General features: G+C 41.4%; 1 protein-coding gene across 9 annotated transcripts in view; it reads left to right on the top strand.

The window, feature by feature from the left end:
* The window catches only part of PRG4 (proteoglycan 4), an 81,451-nt gene that overhangs the window by 51,653 nt on the left and 16,977 nt on the right, over positions 1–12,821 (top strand). For 7 of the 9 annotated variants that reach the window (XM_075286678.1, XM_075286679.1, XM_075286676.1 and 4 more), the window contains 5 exons: positions 5,694–5,795; positions 5,971–6,072; positions 6,609–6,710; positions 7,543–7,671; positions 7,805–8,218. In XM_075286678.1, coding sequence (XP_075142779.1) covers positions 5,694–5,795; positions 5,971–6,072; positions 6,609–6,710; positions 7,543–7,671; positions 7,805–8,218 — 849 coding nt within the window. The remainder of the gene's footprint in view (positions 1–5,693; positions 5,796–5,970; positions 6,073–6,608; positions 6,711–7,542; positions 7,672–7,804; positions 8,219–12,821) is intronic. The other 2 variants (XM_075286680.1, XM_075286677.1) reach the window with 1 other exon arrangement.

Below are 12,821 nucleotides of genomic sequence, written 5' to 3'. Positions count from 1 at the left end.
TCCACCACTTAAAAAGATGAGAGGCGTCTGTAATTTACATCATAGGTAGTCCTCAACTATGAGAGACAAAATGAGAAAACAAATCCAGAAAATCACATTGTCAGATTTTGTAAGAATTTATTTGCAAATTATGGTGGAAAATAAGTATTTGGTCAGTAACAAAATTTCATCTCAATACTTTGTTATATATCCTTTGTTGGTCAAACGTTTTCTGTAAGTCTTCACAAGGTTGGCACACACTGTTGTTGGTATGTTGGCCCATTCCTCCATGCAGATCTCCTCTAGAGCAGTGATGTTTTGGGGCTGTCGCTTGGCAACACGGACTTTCAACTCCCTCCAAAGGTTTTCTATAGGGTTGAGATCTGGAGACTGGCTAGGCCACTCCAGGACCTTGAAATGCTTCTTACAAAGCCACTCCTTCGTTGCCCTGGCGGTGTGCTTTGGATCATTGTCATGTTGAAAGACCCAGCCACGTTTCATCTTCAATGCCCTTGCTGATGGAAGGAGGTTTGCACTCAAAATCTCACGATACATGGCCCCATTCATTCTTTCATGTACCCGGATCAGTCGTCCTGGCCCCTTTGCAGAGAAACAGCCCCAAAGCATGATGTTTCCACCCCCATGCTTTACAGTAGGTATGGTGTTTGATGGATGCAACTCAGTATTCTTTTTCTTCCAAACACGAAAAGTTGTGTTTCTACCAAACTGTTCCAGTTTGGTTTCATCAGACCATAGGACATTCTCCCAATACTCTTCTGGATCATCCAAATGCTCTCTAGCAAACTTCAGACAGGCCCGGACATGTACTGGCTTAAGCAGTGGGACACGTCTGGCACTACAGGATCTGAGTCCCTGGCGGCGTAGTGTGTTACTGATGGTAGGCTTTGTAACATTGGTCCCAGCTCTCTGCAGTTCATTCACTAGGTCCCCCCGCGTGGTTCTGGGATTTTTGCTCACCGTTCTTGTGATCATTTTGACCCCACGGGGTGAGATTTTGCGTGGAGCCCCAGATCGAGGGAGATTATCAGTGGTCTTATATGTCTTCCATTTTCTAATTATTGCTCCCACAGTTGATTTCTTCAATCCAAGCTGGTTGCCTATTGCAGATTCAGTCTTCCCAGCCTGGTGCAGGGCTACAATTTTGTTTCTGGTGTCCTTTGACAGCTCTTTGGTCTTCACCATAGTGGAGTTTGGAGTCTGTCTGTTTGAGGGTGTGCACAGGTGTCTTTTTATACTGATAACAAGTTTAAACAGGTGCCATTACTACAGGTAATGAGTGGAGGAAAGAGGAGACTTTTAAAGAAGAAGTTACAGGTCTGTGAGAGCCAGAAATCTTGATTGCTTGTAGGTGACCAAATACTTATTTTCCACCATAATTTGCAAAAAAAGTCTTACAAAATCAGACAATGTGATTTTCTGGATTTGTTTTCTCATTTTGTCTCTCATAGTTGAGGACTACCTATGATGTAAATTACAGACGCCTCTCATCTTTTTAAGTGGTGGAACTTGCACTATTGGTGACTGACTAAATACTTTTTTGCCCCACTGTATGTCTAAAGAAAGATGCATTATCTTGCATGTTTGGTAGTAAGCTTTGGCCATATATTTCACAATGTACAGTATACTATTCTTTTCTGCAATGGAACACAGCACATTGGAACCAATTGACTTGTCTTTATAATCGTATATGAGATACAAGAGTGAAAATATCAACTAGATCAATCTGATGTAAATGTGTAAGGTGGTGGAAGCAAACCCTTTCCACAGTTGTGCCTTATATATGGAGGACTTGCAGTTAGTGACCAGGGATCCCCGCTCAGGATAGGTCTTGTACCATATCTGAGTGTTTGCGCTCTAGGCATTATACAGTCATGGCCAAATGTTTTGAGAATGACACAAATATGATATTGTCACATGATCTGCTGCCCTCTGGTTTTTATGTGTGTTTGTCAGATGTTTTTATCACATACAGAAATATAATTGCGGTGGTCTGACCTAGCTGTCCCACTGCTCTCCCAGGTGCCTGCAGCCTTTTTACATGCCTGTGAGGACTCACCGCTTCCGGCGACTTTGTGGTTCCCGAAACTGACATCCAAATCTCCCAGGAACACCTGCCCTCTTCTTCCGGTCTCCTCAGCTGCCTGGTTGGACTTATTGGAGACGCTGATGCCGAAGCCCTCACCCCTTCTACCACTCAATCTTCTCCCTTACCTGTGTGGCCGGGGCACTACGGTCAACAAAGACATGTGGGATAAATTCAAATCCCTTTCCCTCCTTGACATCACCACTCCCACAGGCTTGCTACCAGCGACCGATGTGTGCCAACTTCTTTCGGAGGTCAAACTGACGTTCTTACATAGACAACATCTGTCATCTGTCCTTGCGGATCTCCAGGGGAAAATTCTCTTTCCGCACCCACCTAACGGAGTTTGAAAAATTATTGGCCTCCAAAACATTGCTACTTCGCGGTGTATCTACCTTCCTGCATCGCTTCGTGGCCCCTCCGGACCACTTCAAACCTAAGTTTGTCTCGGCGTGGGAGAAGGAACTCGGCCTGTCCCTGTCGCCCGACGACATAGATGCCATCCTTTCCGCCTCTCATGGCTTTTCCCCATGCATCAGGCTTCAAGAAAACAGCTACAAGCTACTTGCCCGGTGGTACCGTACTCCGGAATGGCTATTTGACAAGAAACTCCACTCTTCGGACAGATGCTGGAGGTGCTTGACAGGACCCGGCTCCTACTTACATATTTGGTGGAACTGTCCGGTCATAGTCCCCTATTGGGCTGAGATCCAATCTTACATAAGGCTAGTGAGCTACCCCTACTTTCAAATCACCCCTGAGATGATTTTTCTTTCTTTACCCTCCAAGGAGTACAGTCCTTCCAAAGACAAACTTGTAACACATCTACTGTCTGCGGCAAAATCATTGATCCCGCTTTTCTGGATGCAGAGAGAATCCCCCCCAATTTCAGTTTTCAAAGACAAGGTCAATCAGATCGCCAGATTTGAAGAGCTGCTTTGCTGGTCCTCTCGCACACACGATAAGTACCTTAGGATCTGGACACCCTGGCTGATACAAAAGCGCTGACTTAGCGACTGGCCTACTCCCCCTCCCTCTCCCCCCCCCCCCCCTCGGTCTTTGTCTCTTGTCTTACGTCTCCTCAATGTTCCTTCTTTGTCTGTGTCCTCTTTCACCTTTCTCTTTACTGTCTGTGGTTTTGAAATGCTGCCTATTTGACGACTTTGTAATGTTTTCTATTTTACGCCCTTGTGAATATTGAACTTCTGCTGATTGTGTGTTGTTTTAATTCCATACACTCTGTAAGCGACAGTTCTTACGATTTCTGTATTGTTATCACTTTTTGAAAATAAATAAAACTTTTGAATTAAAAAAAGAAATATAATTGCAATCATATTATGAGTAACAAAAGCTTATATTGACAGTGAGAATGAGTTAATGCAGCAAGTCAATATTTGCAGTGTTGACCCTTCTTCTTCAGGACCTCTGCAACTCTCCCTGGCATGCTCTCAATCAACTTCTGGACCAAATCCTGACTGATAGCAGTCCATTCTTGCACAATCAATGCTTGCATTTTGTCAGAATTTGTAGGTTTTTGTTTGTCCACCCGTCTCTTGATGATTGACCACAAGTTCTCAATGGGATTAAGATCTGGGGAGTTTCCAGGCCATGGACCCAAAATCTCTATGTTTTGTTCCCTGAGCCATTTAGTTATCACCTTTGCTTTATGGCAAGGTGCTCCATCATGCTGGAAAAGGCATTGTTGATCGCCAAACTGCTCTTGGACGGTTGGGAGAAGTTGATCTTGGAGGACATTCTGGTACCATTCTTTATTCATGGCTGTGTTTTTAGGCAAGACTGTGAGAGAGTCGATTCCCTTGGCTGAGAAGCAACCCCACACATGAATGGTTTCAGGATGCTTTACAGTTGGCATGAGACAAGACTGGTGGTAGCCCTCACCTCGTCTTCTCCGAATAAGCTGTTTTCCAGATGTCCCAAACAATCAAAAAGGGGATTCATCAGAGAAAATGACTTTACCCCAGTCCTCAGCAGTCCACTCCCTGTACCTTTTGCAGAATATCAGTCTGTCCCTGATGTTTTTTCTGGAGAGAAGTGGCTTCTTTGCTGCCCTCCTTGAGACCAGGCCTTGCTCCAAGAGTCTCCGCCTCACAGTGCATGCAGATGCACTCACACCTGCCTGCTGCCATTCCTGAGCAAGCTCTGCACTGCTGGTAGCCCGATCCTGCAGATGAAACACTTTTAAGAGACGGTCCTGGCGCTTGCTGGTCTTTCTTGGGCGCCCTGGAGCCTTTTTGCCAACAATGGAACCTCTCTCCTTGAAGTTCTTGATGATGCGATAGATTGTTGCAATCTTTCTACCTGCGATACTCTTCCCTGTTAGGCCATTTTTGTGCAGTGCAATGATGACTGCACGTGTTTCTTTAAAGATAATCATGGTTAACAGAAGAGAAACAATGATGCCAAGCACCAGCCTCCTTTTAAAGTGTCCAGTGGTGTCATTGTTACTTAATCATGACAGATTGATCTCCAGCTCTGTCCTCATCAACACCCACACTTGTGTTAATGGAGCAATCACTGAAACGATGTTAGCTGGTCCTTTTAAGGCAGGGCTGCAATGATGTTGAAATGTGTTTTGGGGGATAAAGTTCATTTTCTAGGCAAATATTGACTTTGCAAGTAATTGCTGTTAAGCTGATCACTCTTTATAACATTCTGGAGTATATGCAAATTGCCATTAGAGAAACTGAAGCAGTAGACTTTGTAAAAATTAATATTTGTATCATTCTCAAAACTTTTGGCCATGACTGTACTTCTATGTATTTGCTGTCCATACTGTATGGTTCACTAATACTGATGACTCATATCTGCATTATAATAGTCATTGCTCCACAGCCTGTTGTAGAGAAGAGGCAGTGTGATGATTCCCTCCTAGGCAGAACTTTGTTGCACCTAATGTTTGTGCTGCGGGATGGAAAAACTCCCTATATTAAACTCACTGGTGTCATTGCTAGTCTGGGAGGCAGGGCAGCGGCAGGTCCAAACCCATCCTGCAAGTCAGTGGAGCAAACTGATGCAACAGTCTTGAGCAGTGTTGCTGTGCGAGCTTGCTGAGCATACTGTGTGTGAACAGGAACATTGCTATGTTTCTGTAAGCTTTGCAAATCTAATTCTGTCAGTGAAGGCTATTACTAGCATTTGATGAAGCTGCTGTGAAGTTTCAGTACCCCATAAAAACCTCATGTAAAGTGCTCGGCGATACCATGTCCTGTAACTCTCTGCTCAGACTTGCAACTAAGCTTTCCTTCTCTAAGGGCAAAGGTTCAATTCAATGCCCTTACTGTGTATAAAAAGTGGCTTGTTGGCTCCCCTCATTGACAACCAGCACCCAGCTTTGCATGTTTATATTGCCACAACACCATAGGCAGTGTGGGACGATACATACCTGGATATGTGGAGATTTGGTGCAACAGGGACTCAATGGCTGTAAAAGCGGGGTGCTTGCCCATTACAACTCAATGTAAATCAAGTGATACATAATTATAGAACAGATTATCAATTACTGGAAATCAAACATACAGAAAAGGTCACTTAGTTGTTGCGGGATGAGTGCTGGTTTTATCAGTTATATTCTGTTTTTTTTCCAAAAAAGATTCTCCTGAAAACCCATCACCACCAAAAAAAAGAAAGAAGAGGCCTAACAACGTAGAACCAAACAGGAGAAGGGGAAAACCTACAGATGAAGATTATGATGGTAAGAAATAACATTTATGGTCCTGATATTGCTTGAATAATGATGTGTCTACTTTGTCATTTTAGTGTTAAAAAGAATCAAGCGTTCAGAGCCAAAGACTGTTTCCATGAAAATATAACTGATGGCGTAAATGAGTGAATGAGTTTTAACACTTGTTTGTTTTTTTCTCAAAAAGATCCTTCCGACTACCCATCACCAAGGGACGGAGTGAGAAAAAGACCTAATTCAAGAAGACCAAACAAGAAAAAAGTCAAACCTACAGATGAAGATGACAATGGTAAGAAAGATAGAAAGAAAGAAAGAAAGAAAGAAAGAAAGAAAGAAAGAAAGAAAGAAAGAAAGAAAGAAAGTTTAACCAATTGCAGAAATTCTCATAAACTCTACTACATCAATTAAAGAGAATCATTTTGACTTGATATTTAGCATGGTTGTATAAATTCCGGGACCCCTACCAATCCTAAGAATGAAGGGATACAGTGCTTGTTTAGTGCTCCACTGCCGTCCATGTTTTTTGTGTATGGTGGATTCCCCATTCACTTGGGCAGCACTGCAGTTTCATGCTCATCTGGTGACTGGGGCACCTCTGTGCACCTCTCTGCATCATCTTCATTCTCAGGATGTTTGGGGGTCCCAGAGATGGGACTTCCAATGATCATCAAGAGTGAGCATATCCTTCGCAATATAGGATGCCATCACTTTGTAAGATAGTAAAACCTCTTTAATGGAATTCATGCCCAGTGTTATTGGCATTAAGTGTGTTTTAATTTGAGACCATGAGAGCAATATTGTAATGACACTTACATTTTCTTCCAGAACCTTCAAAACCTGGAAAAGGAAAGAACCCTAAAAAGAAGCCAAATCCAAAAGAAATTACAAAAGTGAAAAAGAAGATTGACTCAGAAGAAGAAAGACAAGGTAGGTAATAAGAGGCCTCATTGAAAACAAAATGGAAAAATATCTGTATAAAGGAAGAGTTTGCATTAGGTTACACCTTTGGGAAATAGTCTATTATCGTGGTGGCCAACTTTCTAGATTATTGGAGCCTATGGTGTGGTCCTTGAGTTTAGTATTGGGCCATACATTACATTTACTATCTCACATCCCACAAGAGGTGGCCAGGCAGGCACGGCTACCTTCCATTAATGTGTTTTTGACATAAAGAAATAGCCATGCCCAGTCATATAGATCATATTGATGACCAACCCTTAAGATAGACTGTCAAGTTTAGATCAACAATGTCTGACATCTGGGACCCCTGCCGATCAGCTGTTTGAAGTTTGGGTGAGCTCCACTTCCTCTTTTTAGGCCAGTGGCATCACGTCCATTGGTTCAGCTCAATCTCATTAAATGAATAGGGCCGAACTGCAATACCAAGCTCAACCACCATACAATCAATGAAACTGCTTGGTAAGGAGTCAAAAAGCCACTGTTGTTGTCTAAATGTTACAGCCCCATTAAGCAGCTGATCTGTGGGTGTCCAGGTGTTGGACCCCAAATGATTTTATATTGATGACCTATCCTAAGGACAGGTGATCAGTATCCAAATCCAGAGAACCCCTTACCAATAATCATGGATGACAGCAGACATATACTGTAAGTGGGAAGGCAAGTACCACCGAGTAAGCACCACTGCTCTGTTATATTCAAATAATGATGAATCAAGTGGTCTAAAATTGCAGTAATACAAGATATACAAAATTATATTTTCACTTTTTATTAATTTCTTTTATTTATTTACTCATTTTAGAAACTGTAGAAAGTGAATACTCAAGTTCCTCCCAGTCATCATCCTCACATACTAGAAGTAAATCAACCAGAAGGTTAACAGGCAAAAACAAGAAAAAACTTACAGATAAAAAAAAGAAGAAAATACCTGGTAAGAAAAAAAAGATAAAAAATTTACTGTTTCTGTTATTTTAATATATATACAGTTAGCCATGCAGATACATATATTCTAAATAGGAAAGGGTAAATGCATACTATAATAACATGTTTACTTTCTTTTTAAGAAGAAACACCAGAAGATCCATTAATGCCTCCAAAGCCAAAAAAAGATAACGATTTATTGTCAACCCCTGAACCTACAACTAAAGATGAGGGCTCTGGAGATGATGGCAGTGGAATGGACTTTTTGCCAACAACCACACCTAAAACAACTTTAAAGGATTACTCCACAACCTCTACAGCATTACAGACTACGATGGAAAAGAATCAGACAGAAGGAACAGTAAATCCATCAAAGTCACCAACACAAAATCCTGATGACACGTCAGACAAAGGAAGATCTAGTACACCCAGTATTCTACCAACTGCAGACAGAACAGGAAAAACTACAAATTTGATGAACCCGACCACTCAAAGTCCAACAACAGAGGCTAAAACCACAGGAAAAAGCACACCAACAGATGCTCCACTTCAGCAAAGTAAGAATATTAAGCACACAACTACAATGAATGATTTGGAAACATCAGTCATTGTAACATTGTATAGTACTGTAGCGGCAAACATAAATGATGTAACCACAGTGCCATCACAAGACGATGGATCCACTGTAAAACAGCAGGAGATTGATACTGTAGGCAAAGATATAACTAGTTCTGTAAATGTTCCGAGTGTGATGGCCACAACAGAAACAATAGATGGTAAAAACAGTATAGAAAGCACATTAAATCCAGGAATTACCCAACTTAAAACAGGCAGTTCTTCACCTTATAGCATACCAGAAGTAAACATGGAAACATCACCATATCCTAAAAGCATATATAAAACGACAGAATCTGCACCAAGAACATCCACAGTTGTTGAAAGAACAGACAATATAGTGTCTGAAAAAGCCAGTACAGAAAATGTAAAAACAACAATGGAAGTTGGCAGAACATTAGCACAAACAAGTCCACAAGGAGTGAATCAGCTACTGAACAGTCCTGAGGCCACAACCTCACCCACAGAAAGTTTAGAAACATTGCCAAAAACCCAGTCCACTGAAGATAAGAAATCCCCATTTATAGGACCAAGCTCCATGACCATATTTACTATGACTACAAAACCTGCTGACTCTGAACATATCCGAAGCTCAACAGTGTTAGATGAAATGCATAGAACGGAACATTTTAATACTATAGCTACAACGCAAAATATACCACAAGGTTTGACAGAAGGTTCACAAGACTCACCACCTGCTACCACTGATGCAGCAAAGTCAGATGGCTATGAACTAACTCCAGAACATGTGACTACTGGGCTGCCGGAGTCTGCTAAGGCATCTCATACTACTCTTTCCAATGAGGAGTCTTCACTAGCTCATTCTACAGTTACAACAGATATCAGTTCCTTGGGATCAAAGAACAGCATTGCTTCTACCACCATGAATGCAAATAACATTTTAAGCACATTAGTAACAACAGTTCCAAGTCAAGACCCAAAAACTGAAACAGACGCTGTAGACATATATACAACTGAGCCATCAACTTTTACTGAAGCTCAAAATTTTAATGAAAAGCAAACTACATCCGAGTCAACAGGAGATGTATTACCCAACACTATTAAATCAATGAGCACTGCTGACACCAATAGTAATGCAGGTCCAACAACAACTAATGCAATAACCACAGAGACTGAAAACCTCAGCAAGACCACAGTAGAAAATAACGCATTTACTGCAGCAAGCTCAGAGCAAGCTAGATCAGCAACTGAGGCCACTCACTTACCAACAGAAAGGGAACTGCAGTCAACGTCTGAGACACTCGGGGAAAAATATAAGTCATTTGAGACAACTATGCAAACCACATCAATACAAAGTACAGCTCAAACTGTAGGAACTGATACTACTAAGGGAACGGTCACTGATAGCATTGCTATAGGTCCAACAGGGATTAAAACCAGCCGTGAAATAGTTACAACTGAAATCACAGCACAAAGCAGATCTGCAAGTGAAGCAACCGATTCAAGGCAGAGTAGAAGTGTGACAACTGAAAATAATCCTTTATCAGAAGCTATCACAAACCACGTGGGAACACTTCCCGTGGCCACTGACATAAATGTCCTGTCAACTGTGACTAGTGAAGTTCAAGTGACAACAACATATTCAACTAAAATAACTACTGAACCACAAACTAGTGAGAATGCCAACAAGACTCCCAGTCCAACAAGTATAAATAATGCAGATTCCACCAGTGAAAAGACAATGACCAACAGTTATACTAACGCTGAAAAAACTGCATCTCAAATACACAGCACACCACTTCCAATGGAGATAAGTACACATGAGAAACCAATGGAAGAAACTGCTGAAAACATAAAAGGAAGTAGTACACATTCCCCAACTGTGACCATGCCTAAAGATGTCACAATTTCACCTGATGTGAGACCTAAAGGGACCACACTGGATACTATAGAAACAGTTCCATCTGAGCAACCGACTTTTACTGAAGCTCAAAATGTTAATGAAAAACAAAATTCATCACAGTTAACAGATCATATATCACCTAACACTATGAAGTCAATAACCACCACTGTTAGTATCACCAAAAATACAGCCCCATCATCTGCTGATATAGTTAGCACAGAGTCTGGTGGACTCAGCAAGACAACAGTCGAAAACATTAGAAACAATGATTTTACTACAGAAACCTCAGAGCAGTCCAGGACAACAACTGAGACCACCCACTTACCTACAGAAAGGGGACTATATTCAACAACTGAGACCACCCACTTACCTACAGAGAGGGGACTACATTCAACAACTGAGACCACCCACTTACCTACAGAAAAGGAACTAGATTCAACAACTGAGACCACCCACTTACCTACAGAGAGGGAACTAGATTCAACAACTGAGACCACCCACCTACCTACAGAGAGGGAACTAGATTCAACAACTGAGACCACCCACTTACCTACAGAGAGGGAACTATATTCAACAACTGAGACCACCCACTTACCTACAGAGAGGGGACTACATTCAACAACTGAGACCACCCTCTTACCTACAGAAAGGGGACTATATTCAACAACTGAGACCACCCACTTACCTACAGAAAAGGGACTATATACAACAACTGAAACTACCCACTTACCTACAGAAAGGGAACTATATTCAACAACTGAGACCACCCACTTACCTACAGAAAAGGGACTATATACAACAACTGAAACTACCCACTTACCTACAGAAAAGGAACTAGATTCAACAACTGAGACCACTCACTTACCTACAGAAAAGGGACTATATACAACAACTAAGACTACCCATTTACCTACAGAAAGGGGACTATATTCAACAACTGAAACTACCCACTTACCTACAGAAAGGGAACAACATTCAACAACTGAGACTTTCAGGGAAAAACAAACATTACTTGATACAACCACGCAAACCACATCAGAAGAAAGTACAGTGCAAACTGAAATAACAGATATTACCAAAGGAAAATTCACTGATAGCATTAAAACTATAGGTCCAACAGAGGTTAAAACCAGCTTTGGCAAGGCTATAACTGAAAATCCAGAAGAGAGCAGGTCTGTAAGTGAAACAGCTGATATGACGCACACTAGAAGTGTGACAACCAAAAGTAATCCTTTAACAGAAGCTATTGTAGGAACACTTCCCACAGCCACCGAAATGATGAAAGTGTTAGAGTCTACAGAGAGAACAGGTACCGAAACCTTACTAAAGTCAGACACTGCTCTGTCAACTGTGGCTAGTGAAATTCCTGATAGAGATGACGTTAAGATGACAACATATTCAGCTAAAATAACTACTGTACCACATACTGGAGAAAATACCAACACAATTCCCAGTCTAACAAGTAGAAATAATGCAGATTCTACCACTGAAAAGACAGTGACCAATAGTTACACAGAAACTCTCACCACAGCAGCTGAAAAACATACAGATCAAATATATAGCACTCTACTTCCAATGGAGTTAAGTACACATGGAAAACCAATGGAAGAAACTAGTACACAATCCCCCACTGTGGTCATGTCTACAGATGTCCCACTGTCACCAGATGTGAGACCTACTGAGACAATAACTACGACCACAGACATACTAGAAGGGACTCAATTTACAAGCACAGAAAAGTCCCCTGCACAAAGTAATTCACCTATAACTGTACAAGTAGGGCAAGAGACAAAGACAACAGAAGCTTTATCTAAAGCCACAGAAGTAGATCATATAACAAATTCACAATTTACTATAGAGGGGACTGACGAAAATCCAACCACTTCCTTACTCTCAACCATAGAAGAAGGTCAGTTGTCAACAGTTGAGACCAAGGAATCTTCCACAACCGAGAGAAGTGATCTTACACATATCTCTAAAATAACATCTAACACAGAACAAACAGTTACACTTCAGACCACAGACATCACTACGCAACAAAACACAGATGAAGGACAGTCCACTGTACCCCCAAGTAAAGTAAGTGCTATAGAATTATCCACAGCTGCTGACAATATAGAAACAGGCACCATGACATCTAGTGACCATAGACTATCCTCTAGCGAGGCAGCTCTTCTTTTTACTACAACAAACACTAATAATATGTATAGCACAACTGTTACATCTGATGCAGAGGTTTCAATAGCAGGAATTATAACAAATGAAAGACAGACCGAAACAATGTATGAAACCCCCCAAACACCAAATGTTCAGACACTGCAAGGTACAACGGAGAAGGAAAGTTTAGCTAGTACCAGCATAAAATCTCAATTGTTGTCAGACACCACAGAGCATCATCATGGCATCACTACACAACCTACTTCGTTACCCATTGATATCAAGACAGATCCAATATCAACAAGATCTACAGTAGAAAGAGAAACTGATAATCCTACAGAATCACTTACCAGTCATATTGATCAAAATACTTCTACCAATCCCAATGAAGTAGGGAGTGAGAAACAAACAACAAGTATACAAAATGGAAAAGACGCAACAACTGTCACATTAATGGGAATCACAGATAGTCAATTTGATGTAGCTACGTCAGACAAACCAACACAATCAGATGAACACCAAGT

This window comes from Leptodactylus fuscus, chromosome 9 (assembly GCF_031893055.1).
Source record: "Leptodactylus fuscus isolate aLepFus1 chromosome 9, aLepFus1.hap2, whole genome shotgun sequence".
NCBI classification, from domain to species: Eukaryota; Metazoa; Chordata; class Amphibia; order Anura; family Leptodactylidae; genus Leptodactylus; species Leptodactylus fuscus.
Note: the sequence above shows the minus strand (reverse complement) of the source record. Positions and strands in the feature narration are given on the sequence as shown.